The following is a 24,325-nucleotide window of genomic DNA, read 5'->3' as shown; positions in this document are numbered from 1 at the left end:
GAATATTTTGAAAATCCTGTCACAGAGAAAATTATGCATGTTGAACATGATGATATAACCCAAGCCAATAATAATGGTTGGTCAGTAAAAACAAAGTATCTAGATTCAAGGGGATATCCAGGTCTTTTTGGAAAATCAAGGCCGAATTTAGAAATTCTATTAAATGTTACAGAATCTGTAACTATAACTCATTATTATCAAGGTAACAACCCAGAAAATTTTATAAATTTTTCAAAATGCCATATTAATAAGATTTTACTCCCAAGAGAATGGGGATTTAACCCAAATGGAGAAAAAGCTATTAAAGTAGCCGAAGGAAAATATATATATTTTAATTATTGGGACTATGTCCAAGCTTTTACACAGGTATTCTATTACCAGAATCCAAAGAATAAACATTCTTGGTTTTTCTCAATCAACCCAAATATTTTGGCTTCTGAAATACCAAATTGGTTTTTTGAGTGGTGGATCAAATTTGGTCCTTCTCTAGAAATTTTACCAAAGGAATTATTAGAGCTTTATAATTTTTGGTGTGATAATAGTTCTTTAATTTTAAAGATCGCTTCAGATAATTTAATTACAGGACAATGTCCAGCTTTATTCTTTATAAAGTTCCAAATTCCATGGATTTGGAGGTGGTCTTTGAAGATTTCAAAAGATCGGTTTAATATTCCAATCCTAGAAAGAAACTTTTTCTTTAAATGGTGGAATAAAATGTCCCCAGAAGATATTCAAAATATTGTTAGCAGTATTAATAATTCAATTCAGGAAGATAAATCCAAGAAAGGTGGTCAAGAGGCTACTCAATTCTCTCTAGATCAAATGAAGAGCTATTTCCAAAAGAAATATCCCAATGAATCTGAAGACGAGATTATGATCAGGACTCTTGATCATATGAAATCCCAGTTTTTGAAGACATTTCCTTCATGCAAAGAAGATACAATGTCGACATCTTCTCAGGGTTCAATAGACATCCTAGCAGGAGAATCTCAATCTCCCACTCCAGAAGATTTCTGGGACAGTCTCATAGAAGGCGTGGCTCAAGGGAAGAGGACACGTGGTTAATTTTCTCCCGTTAAGAAAAATTCATTTCAAGGAAGCAAATGATGTTGCCGGCAAAATTACACCACTTTAAAAAAGTTGTTTGTTTTATGTTGTAATTTTCTTTTTTTTCAAAGTTAATAAGTGTGTCGATGGGGCCCTCAGTGTACCCGGCATTATTAACTTTTGTCGTATGCTTGTATTATTAATTTTGTCATTTTTATTTACTGGTTGCTTTAGGTAAGAAGCACCTTTTACCGGAACAAATAGTGTTCCATATTTCCCTATAAAAAGGGAATTTGTTTCTCAACTTAGACACCACTTTTCGTTTTGTAACCAACTTTGTAAAATAAACTCTTTTAATATTTCAGAGAAATAAAACCACTTTCCTTTAAACTCTCTCCATCTTTAAGTTTTTCATAAATATATACCGCTGCGACGGCACTGTAGCACTTTCGTCTTATTCTAAATAAACTTTGCTACATACTTATATATATATATATATATATATATATATATATATATATATGGGGTTTTCTAACTTAGACCCTAGTTAGGTCTAAGTTAGCAAGGTGCACCTTTTCAATTGGACCAAAATACCCATTCTTTTAATTTTTGAAAGAATAGAGCAACAGGGGCATTTCTGTAATTTTACCAACCATATACACGCGCACCACCTTCGGAAACCATTAATAGACGCGGATCCAGTGTCGCTCGCGTACCGAAGGACCATGGTTACAGACCGTTGATTTCCATCAGACAGCCAAGATCTGATCTCATCAAGACTGTCTGATCAATCAGACAGCCCAGATCATCCTGATCCATCAGATTCCAGCGCCTGCGACACACTGGATTACAACCTGGAGAGAGAAACATTTGCTTTTTAAAAGTAGGACACGTGTCACACAATGGTTGGCTGGGTGTGATTTTTGTTCATTTAATACTTTGAACTCAATTATTTCGTTGTAAATTAATTTTTTATTTTTTTATTTTTATACCAAAATTCATAATTTTTTTTTGTCTACAAATAGAGACTTGGTTCGTTTGATTTGGACACCGAAAAAAAAACACAATTTTTCACTACCTTAATCTCATTTTTTGTCTACTAAATACGTTACTTGTGTGTTGTAATTTAACACGCACCACTCAACCAGTATATTTTATGAAATTTTTGGAGACCTGAAACTATTTTTAGTTAATTAAATGAGATAAAACGGTAATTAAAAACTAATGTTTGCTTCTGAAACCATTTTACTGGTAGAATGGTTGCACATAGTTGTATTCTGAAACCATTTTACTGGTAGAATGGTTTCAATGAGTAATTTATTAATTGTGTTTGCTTCTGAAACCATTTATCTGGTACAATGGTTTCAGAGAGTTGTAATCTGAAACCATTTTGCTGGTAGAATGGTTTCAGTAAGTTGATTATTAGTTATTTGCTTCTGAAACCATTTAGCTTGTAGAATGGTTGCACATAGTTGTATTCTGAAACCATTTTACTGGTAGAATGGTTTCAGTGAGTAATTTATTAATTGTGTTTGCTTCTGAAACCATTTATCTGGTACAATGGTTTCAGAGAGTTGTAATCTGAAACCATTTTGCTGGTAGAATGGTTTCAGTAAGTTGATTATTAGTTATTTGCTTCTGAAACCATTTAGCATGTAGAATGGTTTCAGAGATTTGTACTCTGAAACCATTTTCCTAGTAGAATGGTTTAAGTGAGTTGATGTAAGGTAGTGAAAAATGAGATTTAGGTAGTGAAAAATTGGGTTTTTTTTTCTGTGTCCAAATCAAACGAACCAAGTCTCTATTTGTAGAGAAAAAAAAATTATGAATTTTGGTATAAAAAATAAAAAATTAATTTACGACGAAATAATTGAGTTTAAAGTATTAAATGGAAAAAAATTAACGCAGTCAATCATATGCTGACACGTGGCCTTTCTTTTTTAAAAAGTTTCTCTCTCCGCGTTAGGGCTGCAACCACGCGCGTCTGTCGGCGCGTGTGATGCACGCGCTTGGATTTTGTCCAATAACACGCTGCCACGTGTCCTGGGGGTGGGAAAAGAAGGTGGGGGCGCGTGTACTGTTGGGTAAATTACAGAAATGCCCCTGTTGCTCTATTCTTTCAAAAATTAAAAAAATGGGTATTTTTGTCCAACTGAAAAGGTGCACCTTGCTAACTTAGACCCAACTGGGTCTAAGTTAGCAGCCCCCTATATATATATATATATATATATATATATATATATATATGTTCTAAAATTATTCATAGGAATACAAAAACAAAAAAAAAAGTGTTTGGCACATAATTAGATATTTTTAAGAAGATTGGCTGTTTTAATTTTTTTTTATAAAATACCGAGTTGGGCATGCCTTCTATACAGGGTCGGCTCAATAATTTTTTTAAGTGAGTGAAACTTGGAACAAATTTTTTTGTATGGAAATTTTTTACATATATAATCTCACTTTTGTTAAGTGAGTGTTGGAATAATCAGAACAAAAGCAGCTTGTTCCCAAGTTGCAGCAGTCGATGTAATTCGTATGAATTCCTTAACTAGACCTTCGTTAAGCGAGTGAGGGCTTTAGTAACCTTAGACTAGGTTTGTTTCTACAATTTGAGCGACTGCTTCTATTCAAGGACTCGCTCATAATCTTAAAAAATATAAGTCATTCAAAGTTCACAATAATACTCATTTCTAATTTATATTGTTTTCTCAGTAATTTTTATTTGTTTAATAATTAAGTCTTATTCTTCTATCCTATCTATATATCTCTAATCTCTTGTATAAATATAACACCTCAACATAGAAGAAGACATATTAGTTAATTTTGTATGTTATTGTTTTATATATGTGTTATTATTGTTTTATATTTGAATGGAGTGACAAGGAAAGGGTAGCTGTTTAAAATGGCTTCTGTGTGAGTACCTCGAATGTTTACGTGCAGTATTTCTTGGGATGTGATTCATAGACTTATTGTTTGTGTTTTACCATTTGTTTAATTAAATTTTATAACACTATTTCTTTTTTATCTAGAAGTATAATTTTCAATTTCACACATTTAAGAGTATTCAAATTTGATCTCGATTTGAACAATATTTGAATATCCAACAACAATTACACATTGTGATAGTCAGAGCTAAATTTTGTAGACACAATATTTGGCCAATTATAATATATCTACCACTTGCTAAGTAAATGTACATATGTGGACATATGTTCTTCCTTGAAAAACCACTCGGCGAAACCAAAATTAGCAAGTTTAACATTTCCATTAAAATAAAACAAAATGTGGAAACATATAAACAGTTACATTACATCTTTAAATTACCAAATTTCATTCTTCCCTAATTCCTTGCTACTCAAGACTCCAGAACATCTAAGAGCCGAAACATATAAGTAATTAGCTAAATATGTACTGCCAAATGTTAATAAATGTCAAAGGTAACAGAAAAATAAAAATAAAAAAATCCAAAGAGATTCTCTAAGAACTGAGAAGTTTAAAGTCTATATTTCCTCAGCAAGATCTGCAACGTATGATCAAAAACTAGGTCAGAAAAAGGTGCAAGTTCAACTTACACAGCAAAACTCAATGAAAGTAAAAGAAAAAAAAAATTATATAGTACACTCATTTTATGGCGGCGAGCTCCACATATTTTGTGGTTTGAAATTTTAATAAAAAGGACTATTATACAAAACTTAAGAACTTTGTTCCACTTCTATTGTATCCAATAGCTCATTAGTGGATACACGAAACCAGTTTAAGGGGATTTAAAGATCAATCATGAATTGTTTAATTGCTTAAAATATTTGGAAATCATGATCTCATCTCCAACCAAAACGCAGATGTACAATTCGGATTTAATGTGGACTCTGGATGTCTCTGGACTCTGGATGTGCAATCCTTTATTGATTAAGCTCATCTCTAGCTAAGTCTCTGATACAAGATTTCCTGTTGATTTATCTAACCCAAATTATGTGCAAATACAGTTAACATGTATGTCTCAAAATTGGATGAATAAAGCATAATTGCCAATTGGGTTAGGGAGAAAAAGAAGGCCATAAAGAACACTAAAATTCCTCTGAAGGAACTCCGATTCATCCTTTAATACATGCAGATAATGAAAAATAACTGATGCGTGTCTCTTTTAAGTATTAATTAGATACTAAGCATTTTTTAATTGAAGAATTATTAATATTTCATTTCATCTCAACTTTAAGGTGAAAAACAGGTAACCCACTTCCAGTAAAACATACAAGATGCAGTCTATTAACAAATAAAATCTCATTTAAGGTATTACCTGTCTGAAAAGAATGACAGACTCTTATGGCTCAGACCCGACAAGCTCCTCTACAGATTTTGAGTAATTGGCTATCAAATCTCTAAAGTAGAAGAAAACATGTAATTAGAATCTATGAACTTAACCAAACAGAGATATATAATCTAATGCAATTAATACAGACCTTCGCTGATTTAGCAATTGCTCGCTTTCCTCTAGCTTCTTCTTCTGTCCCTCAACGGTCTGCATTAAACAACACAAAAACCCTAAAGTTAGGCCAAGAACTCCACCTTCAAACTACTAGCAGAAGGCTTAACTTTTTCAATGTTCCGAGCAGTCACAATATTGAGAAATCTGACAGCAGACGAAACATTCTTCTTTATAGTAACATTGGTAATTATTTTTTATCACACACAGGCATATATATGAAAGAAAGGTTAAAGTAAGAGAAGTGAAAATAATACCATGGCCTTGGTGCTAATAGAAGCAGAGATTGAGTTTAACAGCTGCTGACACTTATCAAAATGGTTGCTCAATTCAGCAATCTTTAACCAACAAAATCAAACAAAAATAACATAACTGAGTAATGTATTCAAATAAATAACCCTACAACAAAATTTCGACCCCAAAGAAAAAACAAACACAAATGGGATAAAACAAAATAGTGAAAAACTCATACCAATGTATCTGATTGCTGATCCGGGTTTCCATGTTCAACAAGCTCAGCCAAATTTTCCACCAACTAATTCCACGACAACCAATTTTCCCTTAATTAAAATCATAAAAAAAAAAAGAAGAGTGAAATGAAAATTAGGGTTTTGAAGAGGATTTACATACATTTAAGAGATGGAAGTGAGAAGCGAGTGATTGGTGAAGATTCTGCTGCTGCTGTTGTTGGGGTTGTTGTTGTTGCTGTTGTAGAATAAGCTGCTGCTGCTGCTGCTGTTGTTGTTGTTGATAAAGTTGCTGTTGTTGAAATTGAGAATTGGGTGTTTGTGGTTGCTGAAAAGATTGTTGATGAAGAAATTGTTGTTGTTGTTGAAGATAAAGGTCCTGATTGGATTGAGATTGGATTTGGGAATTGGAATTGGGGGTTGGGATCATTGTCCAGGTTCCTCCGGGAGAAGAGTAATGATCCATTGCTCTTTGGTTCCTTCCTCTTAGAATTGTCACCGCGATCAGATCAGAGAGTGAGGCACGGCGGTGAGATTGACACTTGTTTGGGATTCAATTCAACACAAACAGTGAGGGGTCGGTTACCAGAGAGTGGGCTGTGGCGCGATATACCAAATGTATTGCGCCGCTCTGGCCTTAATTATAATCAAATATCACTTTTTCAATTCTTTGATTGAATAATTAATATATATAATCTAAAAAGTGAACGAAATACATTAGTTATTTAATACTTTCTCCGTAATATTTTATAAGCAAAAATATAAATTTTAGGTTCATTAGATATTTTATATATATGGTTTATATTATGGATCAGATATATTAAATATACAATGAACCTAAAAAAATATATTTTTGCTTATAAAGTGTTACCAATGGAGTATATCTAAAAAGTGACATTTATAATTAAGGTCATAAGAAGTATTATTAGGGTGGTTTTTTTTTATATAAATAAAATATGGTTTATATAAACTTTTTTTTTTTACTAAATCAACTTTTTTTGGTAAATCAAATTATCCTTCACGTACAACCGCAAATATTAATCCACCCTCAAAATTTTTTGGCTGAAATTTTTCACTAATCACACTCAAAACTTAATACCATGTTGATGTGTTGTCCAGTTGTCCCCTTGATTAGAATCCTCTCATGTTTAAAAAAAGAAAAAAGAAGAGAAAATAGAGAAAATAATGTAAAACATCTTCGCGTTGAAATATAAAGAGGGGAGGGGTCTTGGAATTTATGGTTGGGATTGAAAAGTTGAAAAAAAAATCTATTTCCATTGCCCCCTACTTAAAATTACTGGACCTGTCACCATGATGCGTGCAATGGAGGAGGTGAGAGCATATAATGCCAAAAGAATATGAAAGTAGAGATAGCTTGCTCTTCTGTCTCAAATCAGCACGTCCTTGTCCACCAGCCGTGATCACTGTGTGCATGCCATCGCCATACAAACAGCCTATAGTCACGCCAGCCCAAAGCCTCCATTGCACTGTATAAAGTCCTAGTGCCGTGATCACATGGCCATTGCCACCCCTATCGTGCATGGACACGAAATCTCTGCTTCTGCACAAACTAGTACACATTTCTAGCTAAATATAATGAGGGTAAATATAATCAAATATGCTTTTAAGGAGCCGGGTGCTTTACATGGATGGAAAGTGAAAATGTTTAACAGTGCAAGGGAGAAATGAAAAAACAAACAGAAGATTCCCTTCATCTGCTGTATGTTCTGTTTATTCCATCTAGCTAAACATTTATCGAGCAACATAAAGAGGTCAAATTATACATTTGGTGGTGGCCAAATTTTCCCAAATAAGTCTTCCACCCGCTTTGCTTGATCAGCATAACCATCTAGCCCAGAAGTTAGAAGCTGCACTGCTGCTGGCCCCATGGCATTTGCAAGGCTCATTTGGTCCCATTTAATAAGCTGAATATAAGTAAAGCAATACTATAATTTAACAACAGGAATGATATTCAAGTAAAGAGTTCTCTAACTGAAGATTAAGGTCAACAACAAAAAGGGAACAAGCATGAGATTGGCATAACTACTCATCATGGCAAGCAATGCTAAGTTGCTAACATGTTATATTACATTGTCAACGGTACAATACAAGATAGAAATCTCAATTTAAGAAAAATTCATGAGATAGTTACGGTTGACTAATTTTGAATTTTTGGTTTGCATAGCTTCTTGACAGGGAGGTATAAAGTACATTGTTACTAAAAAAAGGTCAGCATCAGTTACCCTGCTATAGTTCTTGATAAAATAAATTCAAGAGTAATTCCAAGGTGATTGATTGATATCAAAGTGTTTACCAGACAAAAAGTTACTGGCCAGAAAACAGAATTTCCTGTAATTGTAACTGTATATTTTAACTCTGGGTTGGGGTGGGGAACTCGGAAACATCGGTATTGCTTTGTTAACATGTCATCCTTGTGCCTTGAATCAGAGCCGGCCTGCACACATGTGCGGGAAGTGCGACGGCATCGGGCCTCATAATTTTGAGGGCCTCAACTCAAAATTTTGAGGTCCTATAATATTATTTATATATTATTTTTACTCATAAAATATCAGATGTATATTAATAGGTTAAATTTTAGGTCCTAAAATAATAGTTATATATTATTAATGTTCATAAAATATCATATGAGTATCAATAGATTAGTTATCTATACTCGGAAATATAGTTCTAGTCCATTTTAATCTTTGCATAAAATTTAATCTTAGATTAAGATGTTCTTTTTTGACGTTATATACAAAGATAATTATTTTATATTTCTTGTTCTATTTGATTTAATGCAATTGGTTTAATATTGATAATTTATATGATTACAAGAATAAAAATGATTTTTTTTTATATTATATACAATTTAAATATATTAAAAAAAATTATATTTTTTTTATTAAGGGGCCACTTTTAAATTTTGCACAGAGTCTCCTAAAACTCAGAGACGCCCCTGCCTTGAATGAATATAAATAAAACAAAAAGCTCATTGGAAATCAAGGTTTATGTTTGCTAATGTCTGTCTCGAAATCTAACATAGTCCTTGTCCATAATATATAAACTATGGAAGTAACAGCACAACATGCAAAATGCACTTTGAAGTTGTTCTTCACCTAATTGGTTCTTGATTTTCCATTATAACTTGGAAAGAGCCAAGAAGAATGTCATTACGTTGTGCAACTATGGCTTGGAGATATAACGATACAACACAATTTTACAGGTTCAAATAAGAAATTCCTACTATATTAACTAGTAATGGAGCAACAAATGATATTAGATGCTGAAACTGAAACCATACCTCTTCATCACTAAACACGTAGCGGCCTGCAGACTGAGGTGATAGCCTTCTAACAAAAGAGTATTTCTCATCGGGAGAAGCAACAGATTCTTTGAGAGACTGCAACACCTTCAATGGAGCTATGATGTAGTCAACCCTTGACAAGAGCAATATAAACCAAAAATTAATATGGTATTGTATAAATAAAACTTAAATAAGGAATTAAGTTTAATATGATTGTAGGAAAGTCTTTGGTTACCCCAGAAGACTAAATAGGTCCTGCTTGTTGCGAACTGCTGCTGCCATCAATTTTGACTTGTGTCCATATTTGTGAATATAATTGTAAGCCTTTGTGACCTAAAATAATAATGATAGTAATCATTTCAGGCATAAGCTTTGTTAGTAAATTGACATAAATTTCTAGCCTAAGCTTTGATTCTTGTCTGAACCAAGGTAGACCCCACAAGTCACACCAACATTGCTCACTTAAACTAGACCACAAAAATTCTCTATTTCTATGTTTTCACCAAGAGCTTTATCAGATCATTTTCAGAAAAGTAAATCTAAAATCTAATCACAGAGTAAGAGCATGAATTGAAGAGCCGCATTGAACAACATACCAATGCCAACCCGGGATCCTCTCCGTTTAGTTTAGCAGATTCTATCTCTTTGTCGTCAGAATGATTACGTGCCCAGTCCTGAAAAATGACACAAAGTTTAAATAAGATTCCCTAATATGTGTTATCTGACGCACATAAATCAAACATATATAGAAATTACCCTGACGCGACCGACAAAAATTTGAATAACAGAAGCACCAGCTTGAGCAGCAGCAGCAGCTTGGGCAAAGCTGAAGAATAAAACCAGTCCATAAAATGATTAGGGATGGATAAAATGGGGTTTGATTCTCTGAAGGTAAAATTTCATATGACCTTATCACAAGAAATTTTGTATCTATCTCTCTCTTCCTAAATACTCACACAAGCTTTGATAGGATCTCATCTATTAATGTCCATGAAGAAACAGAGATGAACAAGGTTTTCATTATGATAAGGTCATGTCAAATTTTAACACAAGAGGACTCATTTCCTCAATAAATACAAATTGCTTAGATCAAATGGGAATACAACATTTCACTAGATGTTTGAATTTTATAAACGGATTGGTAAAATTTTCACAATAGTTGTGAATACCCAAATACATGATTTTTATCAAAGACCGTAAATCTATTTTCATTTAATGCAAAAAACATAACAAAACATTCATAAAGTTCCCAATTAGAGGGCATCATGTCAGGGATTGCTTTTCATTTGAAGATTAGGATTTGAGTTTAATTTCAATTTCCCAATCTAATATCTACAGCATCAACCAATTACAAACTAGTTAAGAATTATAATTGCAATAGAATAATTCAATAAAGGCATCTGATTGAAGGTTATCATTGCAATAGAATCAAGATGGTCACCCATTTGGGTTTTAAAAAAATGACAGTGAACTTGGGGTCAAACTTCTCATCATATAATTCCTGGCATTTAGAAATAATGTATGTAAGAGGATCTTCCTGAGAGAAAATTTTATGCAAACAATGATGGACCAAAGCCTTTAAGCAATGTGCACCCTAGATATTTAGTAATTACGCAACAAATATGACATCCTTTCCTGTAAAAAGTATAAACCTCGAGTTTTCTTTCAAATATTCAGCAAAACAACCTGTAAACGAAAGTCAAATGTGTCTGTATGCCCTCGGATTCCAGCAATCTTGCAGCCTCTATTCCCTAAATAAAAAACAAACAAGTCATGAGCACACTAAGTAAAGCACCAAAGTTTTGAACTTGTCTGGCACTACCATTCTACTGTTACGGATTACTCACTTGCCAAGTTGCAGGAATTTTAAATAGCAGACGGTCATGAGGAACATTACTATCATTGTACAACTTCAACAGGTCATGCACCTGTAAAATTTATAACAGTAACATCAAATTCCACCAAGGCACAAGACGTGTATTTTGTTAAGCATTGAGGATTACAAACTGTTAAGCGTGTTACTAAACAGATTAACAACTACATGCTGTCAAGAAGGGGGGGAAAACGTGGTGCACTGAGGGTTCAAAAACTGTGAAACTTGTTAGCAGTCAAGAACATCAAATTGTGTACACACACTTTAGAATTTATGCAAGCACTCCCTTTCTCTAAATATGTAGGTAACAAGAGCATACTAGGTACCATAGCACTTACTCATGGCTGGAGTAGACAACTTTATAAGAACTTTGTAAATCTGAAACATTAGAAGAATTTTGATTTGACAACTCTGAGAAAGAATACATTGAACCTCGAAAAGACCTCAACATTATAATTTATAATCGCATGTTCAAGATGAATAGCAATATAGTTTTAACATGATGAGTATCATGAAACAGACCAAGTACCTTCCTGATAATGCCAGGTGTGTCATAAGCAAGGCGCGCATCCACTTCTGTTGAAACACGGCCAGGGACAAGCTTTGTCATGTCACTACCAATATTCACTAAAGCCTATTTCAACATCAAATCCACAAAACATAAATTGTAATTAGTTAACGGGCAAAAACTTAGGTGCATTTCTTTAATTGCTTTCATATTGTTCTTCACCAAAAATACAGTATTCATAACTACTCAGAATTTCTTCAAATCCATAATTTTCTTAAAGTTTGTTAAAACTAACAATAGCATATTCTCACTAAAGAATAGCACAAAAAACACATAAGGAAATGTACCTAAGTTTTGTCCTTAGTTAGTTATTACCAAAAAATAATGATTAAACGAAAATTAGGGATAAATATCTATGTCCCTAAATATATGACCGTCTATAAATTTTTCTGTCCGAATTTTTAGGACTGCATTCAAATTTGTAATCTAATTGATTATTTCTTTGCCGACATATCTCTAATTATTTTACATCTTTTTAGTATGAATGAAAACATAAACTAATTAAGCCACTAGGTTTGGTCTAGTGGTGAGGGGTTTGGGTAGTACGCTATAGGTCCTAGGTTCGATATTTTCTCGACTGAACGGTAAACTAATTTTTTTTTTTAATAGGATCAATTGTCAACAAATTTAATATTAATTTAATATAATAAGGATTTTTTTAATTCTGATGATTTTGTCAATCTAACATTCTAACTCATTTACCAAGTAAAGAAAGAACCATAATATGATTGGAAAAAGGAATACCTTGGCGGCGAAACAAGATAATCTTGCATTATCTTCAAATCCATAACATTCAGAATCAGCCAAAGCCATTTCCACAGCATTCTACAACAAGAATTAAAAATTATTAAACAATTTGCTCAAAATCATAAGAAAATGCACATGTTGAATTTTGAAGAACTGACCCTAAAAATAGTATCCGGAAGACCACAAATCCCCAAAATAAGCGATGAACTGACAGTAGCAGCAGTTGGAGGAAATCTGTGTGAAGAGTGAGTTCACAGATCAAAATCAATCAAGCATTCATTCATTAATTCAAATTCCGTGCAAAGAATTAAGTAAGTAAGTAAGAAAGAGCAATGTTGTTGTTGTTGTTACTTTTGGAAATCATCGAAAATAACGGTATCTGGAACGATCTCGCTGAAGGAGGAAACAGCATCTAATTCAGTTATAACGGTGTCGGTGGAGGAAGCGCGAATTCGAGGGAAGGAATTGTTGTTGAAGTTGAAGATAAGAGTTGGTGGCGGTGTGGAACGGAGGAAAGAGAAGGAGGAGGATCTTGTTGTTGATGATGATGATGATGATGCAGCAGAAGAAGAAGAAGAAGAGATAGTTGCATAAAGCGGAGTTTGCAAGGTCAATGCCATTTCTGCTAACTCTCACAAACTACAGAGCTGGTATCAATGAGTATGACTGGTAAGTGACTAAGTTGTAGCGTGTGTTTGGTTCTGCGGCGGAGAGAATTGATTTTGGCATAATTGATTCCGTAAAATTGATTCTGGCCAAAATTGATTTTAAGCTGAAGTGTTTTATGTTTGGATATATTCATGAAAAAGTGAGTTGAACAAAAAATTTGAGTGTAAAAATCAATTCTAGAATCAGAAGCTACGATTTCTAGCTTCAAGTAGAATCAATTCTGGAGGCAGAATCAATTCTACTTTTGAGAAACCAAACAAGTCAGAATCAATTCTACACGTCCAGAATCAATTCTGGATGCTCCAGAATTGAAACCAAACATACACGTAGTAGTAGGAGTAATAATTATCAACTAAGCTTCGATATTACTTTTTTATACAAAAGGGGCCTAAGTTTAAGGGAAGAAACTAAATAGAGATGACTCTAGGGGTAGTAACCCCCATTACATCCATAAGCAATAAACTACTCAAACTAGCCGGACATTGTTCATAAACACGTAGTTCAGGTCCATGGTCGCATCTCATGTTGGCAAGAGCATCCGCACATGCATTTGCTTTACAGTATGTGTGACAAATTCTAATCTTCCAATCCAATGCTAACAGTTGACGGATTTCCTAAATAAGCCTCCATCCGACAGTACTACCAGTATTAGTACTGTTTAACATCTGGACCACAACTCTAGAATCCACTTGTACCTTCAACTTTGTGATGTCGAGTTCCCGCGCAAGCCTAAGACCATCAAGCACACCCCACAACTCAGCGAGATTATTATTTATAACTCTTTTAATCCTTATAATTTCCTTAAAATAAATAATATAAGAGTAATCAAATATGCCTAAGATATTTAATAATTTTTTTTGGTTACATATTTAATAATTTAACAATATGTGATGCGTCAAAATTGGTGGTCTTCCTAATAAAAATCAAAATATTGAGTCACATCACATGAGTTTAACTCAGTTGGTTTGAATATCGCACTATATGTACAGAAGTCGTAATTCGAACCTTGAACACTTCGCACCAAGCAAATTAATAAACTCCTAAACAATAAAAAGACTACTCAACAAGTTACCAACGATAAACATTTAAGGCTTTTCTTTTTTAACTTTTAACTTTTATTTTTTAATTGTTTTGTTTTCAGCATCAGTTGCAGGGGATCAAACTCTAATCCTCTCTACCAAGTTCAACGTCAATCACTATTGAATAAACTAACAATTGTATATACTTTTAAGTTTTTTCTATCAAAGTTAATCTATTTGAAATATTGTTGGAATATTAAATGTGAATACTTCTTTCATATTTGAACATCAACTTTTCATTGTTTTTGTAAAACTATGATAAAAACTAAAATTTTAGTATTTTATTTGAGGCAACTATATATATGTTCTTTTTTTTACATTTTGCATATAAATTTAAAGAATTATATTTTAACAACTATTTTAGAACAATTTAATGGACAGTATTTTATGCAAATTTTTTTTTTTTTTTAATTTTCGTGTCAAAATCCACCTTATCTTTTGATTTACGAGTTCAAATCTTTAAATATATTACTAGTAATTATTTATTATAAAAATAATGCTTGTCCCACACTTTTGCACCCAAAATTTGAGTAGATGCTCCACATCAAATAGATGAATGTTTCTATACTTCTAAAACTGGCGACATATATTGTGATACAATTTTTTTCCCTCCAAAGTGACATATATTGTGGTACCAAGGGAGTACTAGTTTACTACCTGTCCTTTTCAATCATCTAGTGATATCCGCTGGGCATGTTGTCCCATTTTTTTAGTTCATCTTTTCTCTACTTGAAAGATAAGGATAAAATGCATAACAAAATGACAAGATTCATGGCTTTGGAAACAAAGAGTGTGTGTTTGTCTTTAGGCATTTGATTGTTTGAAAATTTTATCTCATATTATGCATAATTTTGAAAACAAATAAAACATTCGCCTGCTTTGAAATTAGTCATAATATTCTCATATTCCAAATGTTTCTGTAATTAATACATGTAGTAATACACAATTTTCAATTTTACCCGTTAATTTTAAATTAAATAGTTTTTTTAGATTGAAAATTGTGTTTTTTGGTAAGTTCAATCCCATCCGTCATAATAAAATCAGATGGTTCATATGTATTTGCAATCACAAAGCCGAAAGCCATGGACTAATTCTTGCTTGAAAAAATTGTTAGTTTTAAAATTTTTAGACATCTTATATAAATATAAATATAGTAAGAAAATAAAGTAAACAGTTATTTTGAGTCTTGTAATAGCAAGTGTATGACAATCAATGGCGGAGCTACGTTGTTCTGAGTTCTGAGGTGGTTCAACTAAAACCACTAAACTTTAAAAAATTTATATATATCGTTGTAGATTAAGCATTTTGAATCCCCTAGAATTTTACCTTTGCACCTATCGAAGAGAATAAGAAAATATAGGAGAAATAAATTAGAAAAGAGCATATATAGTTGTTGAGGAAGATCCGAGCATAAAAGAAAAAGGAACTACTTAAAGTGAAGAAATTTTGCATCACATATATAACAAGAAAAAATTGCATCTGAAAAACAAATATTTTGATTTATTTTTGGCTCGAATGTTCTAAATCATTTTAAAAAAATTATTAAGTATTATTTTTGTTAAATTTGTATGGATTATATTTTTTATACACATGCAAGTATATGGCTTTTCTAACTCTAAAATATACATTTTTTTTACACATTGTATATGCTTTTCTAGTTCCAAGTATATATTCAATCAACACATTCAGTCAAAAATAAATAAATTTAACACATTAGAAAAGGATAGAAATAATATCATGTTACATTGAACAAAAACCCAAAATTCCACATATAATCCAATTGCTTTCATTTATGATTAATTTATTAGAAAATTGCTCAAAATCTTATTAGAAAAAATGAAACCGCGGAGGAAATAATCAAATACAAAAAACCAATATGAATAATATAGTTATTATATGAGATTCATTTCACATGCTTTTTCTTGGTCCCTCTTCCAATTCACCAAGAGTTGAAGAAATTTCATGACCTGCATGTACATAATCAACAATTATAATTATAATCTTGCTTAGTTCACACGTAGAAGAGTCATCGGACATTTTAGAGAACATTTTTTCGCCCCCAAATTTTTAAAAAAACTACACGAAGTTCAGAATTATACTTTCGCGCAAAAAAACTGTATTTTTGCAAGAAAGTATACTTTCGAACGACAAAAGTGATTTTGGGGTGGAAAACAAAACTCTATATAGTAATGTCGAAATTTAAACCTCGTTAGGGTCTCGGAGAGAGTAGAATGCATTGCTTTCTTTTCTCGCTGATGAAACCAATATCCCATAACCTCGATTCCTCTCCCTCAGCACCTAAATACATTCAAAATTTATAGAATATTATATGTATGCAGATTAAAGAGATAGAAAAATTTGAAAATGTTATTTTAGACAACATAAATTCATTATACCTTGAATGCATCTTCATCAGTTTTATCATCTCCAATGTAAATGGGAAGCACATCATTCCTATCAGTCAACCCTGCAAAAATAATAATTTTGTATACATTATAATATATATCATTAAACACCTTTTTCATGAAAGGTATATATATACTATAATGCCTAATAAGAGGAAAATAGAGAGGTTTTTACCTAGAGATTCAAGCAAAAATTCAACAGCTTTTCCTTTGTTCCAGTCAATTACAGGACGGATTTCTAAAACCTATCATAACACATCATAGGCGAAGAGTTTATGATGTAGCAAGTTGAAGTACACTATAGAGAAAACATAATCAAACTTGAATAACAAGTTACTAAAATTCGGAATGTTCCGAAATTATATAAAGAACAAAGTTTATATATATGGCGCATAGGATTGTTATACCTTCCGTCCATGAGTTGAGCGTAAACGAGGATAATTCTTTATGATATCATGGACACGTTGTCCTATCGTTGTCCAATTCTGCAATTGATTCAAAAAAGGTTAAATAAGCAGAACATGAAATGATATTTGAAATAAGAGATCAATAATGAAATAATCATGGTTGTGGTAATTGATTGATCCTTACATTCTCTTCTACATTACGGTAATGTACAGAAACGCAAAACTTGTGATTTTCAACTTTTGCGCCTTCTATATCTTTAGTAATCTCAATGAGGGTTTTAAAAACCTACATGAAAAAATCTCGTCATTGTTTTTCATTCATGAAAAAATGAATATGAATCATCGATCATTGGAGATAGAATCTTTACCTCATCAATCATAGGAAGGAATTCTCTTGCCGGTTGAAAGAGAGTAATCTCCTTTCCCTGTCACATTCAAATATAGATACATTGTCATCCTATGAATTGACTGACTTTTGTGACAGTTATATCCTATGAAGATCACATGCTCAAAAAATGGAAAGCTATCAATATCCAATGCATATCTGATACGGTTTCCTAATAATTCGCATATACTTCTATACACGGGGTACCAAAATCTTCGGAGCACCAATTTTTTGCTTTGTTTGTGTGTGTGCATGCGTGCATGTGTGTGTGTGTGTGTGCGGTGCGCGCACGTTAAAATAAATATGTGTGTGCGTCCGTGTGTGTTAAAATAGACTTAAGAATCCATGATCGGTTCAATATTGTTAAATACCTGTTGGTCAGTAGACTTGATACAATTTGGATGGTTTACGGACAAAGTGTCACTAACAGGGCCGATAATGTCCATCCCATGACTACCGGCATAGTAGAGTTCTGTTAGTTTAACTAAATCAAAAACCTGAAAATGCAGTAACCACACAATCTACACTTAATAAATATGATAAACAAATATAAATTAGCACTAGATTAGAATGACCAACTTTCAAATACCTTGTCACGACTTCTTCCACTAATTATTGCTGTAGGGAAATACTTCGCCACATTTTGCACCGTTGTTCGCATCTAAACATAATTTTGAGAAGGAGTAAAAAATATGTACATAACGCTTAGAACTAAAGAACAATGCAGTGTGCATTACTTACAGGTTCAGACATAAAAGCACAATCAGGATCTTCTACTATAGGTGAAAGAGTGCCATCATAATCTAGAAACATTGCAATCTTCTTATCCTTTGCGCGATCAACGATTTTCTCAAAAGCGTCTAGTGCTGACGGATATCCCAGCTGGAAAAATTTATAGAGATATCGATGGATCAATATTTAGTAAATTGAAACAAACAATAGAATTATAGGCATAAATTAATTAGTAACAATGAATCATACCATCCATAAATTATAATCTTCAACGTCATAGTCAAATGAAGCAACCTGAGCACTCGAACCTTTATGTGCCGACTTCTTTCTTGGAGGCGAAGATGCCTTCATAGCATCCAACCAGCCATTAGACCTAACATCATCAAGATTTCCCATATTTTTCTTTGAATTTGATTTTGTATACTTCCCTGGACTTGATAATGGTGACTCTTGTTGCGAATAAGCTAACAAACTAGAATGGATTCCAAGCCTTGACTTGTTGGCAGGAACAGGATCAGTAAGAATTGGCGAAACATGAGAAGGCTTCAAATCCATTTCACCTAACTAAACTACTTAAAAGGTATGTAACTATGTATTAACAAAAGCAAAAAAAATGGTTTGTGTTCAATATTATGATGAATTTGTCACAACTGAACCGAACCGATTTATACGAATATTTAGCTTAACCAACTCTTTTGTCAATAAAGAACCAACGCTTTAATGTTTTATTGTCACTTCTATTGTGTGAGCAGTCCATCAAGCGCGAGTTTCCCTGAAATTTAACAGAGAGCAAATCGAGTTTTGTCATGAAACTCAAAGAAATATGTAACAAAAGAAAACCAATGTTTAATCAATACCTTCTCATATATTGCATTGCATTTTGTACCATGAGATCAAATTAATTGTCTAATTCTTCTGAGTTCAGAGTAATAATTACAGCACCTGCGACATAGGCATTAACCAAAATTAACTAAAATAAGTTTACAAGCTTAAACTGAAAAATAGGTATAAGGAATATAACTTATGAAAACATATATATATATATATATATATATATATATATATATATATATATATATATATATATATATATATATATATAAGCAGAGTTCAAAACAAAACAAAACAAGCATAGATCAAATGATCTGCAGGGAAGACGGATGTGCACGCGTTCAAGCGGTTCAAGACAGAATATTTGGATGTAGATCAAACACCTCTGGTTTCGAGTAATTTTTTAAACTCAGATTCACGCAATTTAAAATATGATCCCTTTGATATTCATTCAATGTTTTTCGACTTATTTACCATGTGGATGCAAGAGGGTTCTGGAGGGTTTCGAGAGGAGAGACCGCACAGGGCATCAAAATTTTAGGGACACCAAATTTTTTTGTACTTAGTGTGCGTATGTGCGTGCGTGTGTGCGTCCATGTGTGTTAATACATAGGACACCCAAAATCTCAGGGACGGCCTTGCGTGATTTTCCGAACTGTTATGAATCCAAATTTTCCAAAGATATGCACTGGACCATTTTATATTGTTTAAGAAGATCTGATTCAGATAACCCATATGATGATTGCTGCATAAATATTAACAAATTATTTGAGCTTATTAACAAATTGTAGAGGGGCATTTTTTTTTTTTGCATTCACCATTGCATAAGATAAGAACAAATGCACTATGTAAGAATATATTAATGATTTATTGTATTGTTTATGGTAAGGTAACATCTGATAAAGAAATGAAATAGAAAACTTTGGCAAGTGTTATTAAGTTAAAAGCACGTGTTCAATACGTGGAACTGGATTTTGGCACGGTTAGAAAAACCGCGCCGCTAAGAGATTTCAACATTAAATAAAGATCTGACAGCTCATATTTTGACTTCACAAAAAAGTTAAACATGGAAATACAATTTAAAATATGAGCCGTTACGTTTTTATCTAACGATCGAGTAACGGCGAATGCAGATGTAATGCATTAATTGTATGAATCATATGTATCCTTGTAGTCATGTATGGACTTATTTAAGCTTACAAATTAAAATGGAGGAAATAAAACATGTTAGGCTGTCATTTGTAGTTGTAGATCCAACCCACGACCTTCACATTCATGTATAAATTATAAACTAATATGTTCATAATAATAAAAAATTTCCCCCATTGACTTGACACTTCAACTGCAACATGAGCATAAATGAAGTGCATAAACCAAACTCAATTACTCTCCACCACAAAAAAGAAAACAAACAAAGTAAAAAAAGACTTATAAGGGACAAAAACAAAAAAGAGAGATTATAGAGAACATGTGTAAGGTCACAATCAAACTTAACTTTTAGAAGATGGTACATGGTTGGCAGCCATATGACTTTGTTTAAGGTCAGTGTTGACAAAAAGTTCTAGAGCTTATGAAAAAAGTAATAGCCTATAGAAAACTTTTAACCTAAATTTGGCATGAAATCCCACCACCATTAATTATCTAGTACTTTTCTCTCCCTATGCTAGGCATGTTTCTTAAAATTCAACAAGAAAATCATAGAAATCATGTTTTTCCTTAATTAACACAATAAAGGGAAATTAAAACAAGATTTTAAAATTGAAATCACAGTAACGTCACAATCAAGAAACGCAATAAAATACGATAAATCCAACCCCCGACCGTCAAGTTGAGGTCCCACCGACATCAACAACATTAAAAACACAACGTCACAAAATTTAATATTACAAAAAATCGCAATCAATGAATCAAATATGACATATACAATCTCAACTTTCATATTGAGGTTGCATCAACATGAACAACATCAAAAACCTTAAGGCAACAACTTAGATCGCCGTCGTACAACATAGTTTAAAGTAACAATATTTAATATTAATCACAATCAATGAATCAAATATAACATGTACAACCTCAACCCTGAAGTTGAGGTCGCACCAACATCAACAACATCAAAAACTTAAAATAACAACTTAGATCGCCGTCGTACAACATAATTTAACAATTGAGTTGTCAAATCATTGTCTAATTTTCTAATCCCAATACATATAATATGGTTGTACCAATAAAAAAACCTAGTATTTGTTTCAATGTGTGATTGAAAGCTTTAAATAATACATATTTTCAATAAAATAATAAAGCTTTGTAGTGTGTGAAAAGTCATCTAGGACCAAAATATTAAGATTTGTCAATTACCTATGATAGATAGATAGATAGCAACCGTTTTCTGTTGTATTCATCAAAAAAAGGTTGAATCTTTTTCATGTTCTATAGCCCAAAAAAACTAACTTTTTCATATCAAAAGTATGGAAATTGCAAAAAAAAAAAATTGTTGAAGAAAAAACACTAACAGATTGTTCATATATAAAGATGAATCATTATGGCTATTAAACCATTATTATGAAAATTGATGATTTAGAGATTTAAATGAATTAAAAGGGAACATTATTTTTACGCACGAAGATTTCGTACAATTTTTTGATTATTACTATGAAACAACACGACATGACACAAAACAATGACAACATAATTTTTCGGATCGTTTAATGATACGAAGAAAAAGAGATCGAAAACAAACCTGATTTATCAGCTACCTATGTTGTTTGTTTCAGCGGCGAGGAAAACACAGTGCTGAAACAAAAACCAAAGAAAAATGGTGAATAATAATAATGAAATTGAGAATAAGGAAATAAAATAATAATAAAAAAAATAAAGAAAGAAAATTGAGAGAGACCTTGAAATTGAATGAATGAAGACGAGAAAAGAGAGAGAGATTTGATGAAAAGAAAGAAAGAGAGAAAAAGAATGAGAGGAGGCTTTAGGTATTTATATGTTTGAGAGTTATAAGGAGACTTGCCTATCAAGTTCGTTTGATTCACGTTCCATTTTTACCATGATTCTCGCTTCAAATTATTTGTTTATTATTATAATTTTTTTTACAAATATTTTATTTATGGTTGGAATCTTTTTTTACCGATTTAATTCCAAATTACTTTTTTCTCCATGATTAATATTCATGATTTGACCTAATGAATTGATTCAAGGGGTAAGAGTTTTGGTCTTCTTAAGTATGTGGTCAGTGGTTCGATTTTTAACCATGCGTATGAAGAAAATCCGATTATGAGGGAGAGAACCTCATCTCGTGTGTTCTACATGTTCTTCGACGAAGATTAATCATTGTTAATAGTATTGAAAACTAACAATATCATGGTAATAAAAAAATCTCCATGATTTGATTCTAGTTACCCTTTTATTATTTTGATAATGAAAGGAGTTTAGATGTTAGAAGGCTTAAAAAAAAAAGCAAAATGTTAACGAGTGTATCTAGGACACTTTTTAAGCATTTAAAGACAACATATGTTAAATTAAATTTTTTCACTTTTTAAATAAATATTTTTTTAAAATAGAATACTTAAAAAATGCCTCACAAACACTAGTTAGCAAGACCAAATAAAAATTACACAAAAATTAATTGAAGAGTAAAAACTCTCAAAACATCATGAATCTTTCTAGTCTCTAGGTGAAAAATCACTTATTACCATTTTTAAATAATACGATTCTATGTTTCAAAAATAATAATAATATTCTAAATCATAAAACAAAAATTATATGATTCTAAATTTAGTTTTTGAGTGAGATTTTCAATGAGATTCTAGATTGTTATACTTTGTTTCTAAAATAGTATCAAACATTCAAACATCACATGACTATTTTTTTTTTTGGACACAACACATAACGCTATATAATATGCATAAGATTAGAATTAGAAATTCTCTTGAACAAATTTTCATAAACTTAATTCAAGTGAATGAGATACGTAGAAGTTGGGATTTGAATCTCGTATACTCAATTTATTTATTTTAAGAGTGAAATTATAGCGATTAGCTTGCTTGATAAAAAAAAATCTCTTGACCAAAACAAAAAAAAATAGAAGTTTCGTAACAACAATAAATTGATGTGAGTAGTCATCGATCGCTATCGATGGTGAAAAAAATCAATTGAATAAGGAGATCTCACTTTATGTGCCTACATATTTTCTGATGAAGATTAATTATCACAATCAACTGTGAAACTTTTATATATTTATATCATGGTTATGTAAAAAGTTAGAATGTTCATCAAGACAAAAAGAAAGTGTTATTTTTATTTTTTTATAATAATAAAATTTATTGATTAAACATTTTAAATATTTCTTCGGTGTCATGAATCTGGAGACATGGACTTGTCAAAAAAAAAAATTATTTTAAATATTTCTTATAATCTATATTATACCAGATATAAAGAAGATACATGAATTTTGGTGTGCACTTTACATAATACTAACAATACCCTTTATTTTTTTAATAACAAAAATTTTTTATTAACAAACTCACCAAAATATAAGGTACATTTTTTTAGAAGCAAAACTCTTTTATTAACAAACTCATCATAACATAAAACTTTTTTTTTTTGACATAAGACACATGCAGGTCTGAAACGCGCTTGCCTAGCCCGCTAATAATAATAAAATTTATCCATTAAATATTCTAAATATTTCAACAGACTCATTTATTCCTCATTTCAAATATGGATCATGCTAACCAATGCCTCCAAACAATGCGTCGGGACACCGTTTAACATTTTCCTTTTAAAATAATTTCCACAAACTCACTTGTAGTACCGAAGTGAATTGTGACAGTGAAGAGTATGATGTGGCGATGTGTCAACTTGAGCCCACAACAAAAGGACGAAAAGAGTTTGCGCTCATGTCGCTTTTATTCAGTGCTGGCATTCGTCTCTGCGCTCATGTAGCTTTTTTTTTTTTTCAACTTTCAAATTATGTGTGTAGATTTTTAGAAATAAAAGATAAAAAAATGTATTTTTGTGTTTGTTATGAATTTATTAAATTTTATTTGGAGATAATATTTTTATTTTTAACTATAAATAATAAATTACTTTTTAGGTTCACGTAGTGTATAAAGAATGAATAGAATATGTTCTACACAAAATTTAAGTTTTATGTGAAGAGATGAAAGAGAGGACAAAGAACTCACTTGGTGGATCGATGAAAAAAATGCTCCGAGCTGAAGGTTGGAATCTGAGTGTTGGAGATGACCGACCATGTTGAAAAACACTCTTACGCCCAAGTCAGTGTAATCATAAGGTGGGGTGGAGGTTAGAGTGAGACATACC

General features: G+C 32.0%; 3 protein-coding genes across 5 annotated transcripts; all 3 read right to left on the bottom strand.

The window, feature by feature from the left end:
- Positions 1-4,450: 4,450 nt before the first annotated feature.
- On the bottom strand, positions 4,451-6,645 carry LOC123884504 (mediator of RNA polymerase II transcription subunit 9-like). 3 transcript variants are annotated; one of them, XM_045933611.1, is made up of 6 exons: positions 6,158-6,645; positions 6,000-6,062; positions 5,785-5,865; positions 5,505-5,563; positions 5,342-5,423; positions 4,451-4,567 (listed from the first exon to the last, which is right to left on the bottom strand). In XM_045933611.1, the coding sequence occupies exons 1-5, from the start codon at positions 6,458-6,460 to the stop codon at positions 5,366-5,368; spliced, it is 564 nt and encodes a 187-aa protein (XP_045789567.1). In that variant the 5' UTR covers positions 6,461-6,645; the 3' UTR covers positions 4,451-4,567; positions 5,342-5,365. The 3 variants fall into 3 exon arrangements, with proteins under 3 accessions (XP_045789567.1, XP_045789566.1, XP_045789565.1); XM_045933610.1 differs by having other exon boundaries at positions 4,451-5,004; positions 6,158-6,633; XM_045933609.1 differs by having other exon boundaries at positions 4,451-4,992; positions 6,158-6,633.
- A 937-nt stretch (positions 6,646-7,582) lies between these two features.
- On the bottom strand, positions 7,583-13,169 carry LOC123884503 (transaldolase). Its single transcript, XM_045933607.1, has 11 exons — positions 12,838-13,169; positions 12,645-12,720; positions 12,484-12,564; positions 11,701-11,805; positions 11,146-11,226; positions 10,985-11,049; positions 10,055-10,124; positions 9,895-9,972; positions 9,534-9,631; positions 9,296-9,431; positions 7,583-7,919 (listed from the first exon to the last, which is right to left on the bottom strand). Exons 1-11 carry the CDS (start codon positions 13,104-13,106, stop codon positions 7,773-7,775), a joined length of 1,206 nt encoding a protein of 401 aa, XP_045789563.1. The 5' UTR covers positions 13,107-13,169; the 3' UTR covers positions 7,583-7,772.
- A 2,752-nt stretch (positions 13,170-15,921) lies between these two features.
- Positions 15,922-21,951, bottom strand: LOC123884502 (probable trehalose-phosphate phosphatase F). Its single transcript, XM_045933606.1, has 14 exons — positions 21,888-21,951; positions 21,732-21,784; positions 19,021-19,105; positions 18,413-18,935; positions 18,173-18,313; positions 18,021-18,092; positions 17,803-17,928; positions 17,415-17,471; positions 17,231-17,332; positions 17,047-17,124; positions 16,815-16,884; positions 16,631-16,701; positions 16,440-16,532; positions 15,922-16,201 (listed from the first exon to the last, which is right to left on the bottom strand). Exons 4-14 carry the CDS (start codon positions 18,716-18,718, stop codon positions 16,127-16,129), a joined length of 1,191 nt encoding a protein of 396 aa, XP_045789562.1. The 5' UTR covers positions 18,719-18,935; positions 19,021-19,105; positions 21,732-21,784; positions 21,888-21,951; the 3' UTR covers positions 15,922-16,126.
- Positions 21,952-24,325: the final 2,374 nt, after the last annotated feature.

The sequence above is a fragment of the Trifolium pratense genome, linkage group LG5 (assembly GCF_020283565.1).
Source record: "Trifolium pratense cultivar HEN17-A07 linkage group LG5, ARS_RC_1.1, whole genome shotgun sequence".
Taxonomy (NCBI): Eukaryota; Viridiplantae; Streptophyta; class Magnoliopsida; order Fabales; family Fabaceae; genus Trifolium; species Trifolium pratense.
Note: the sequence above shows the minus strand (reverse complement) of the source record. Positions and strands in the feature narration are given on the sequence as shown.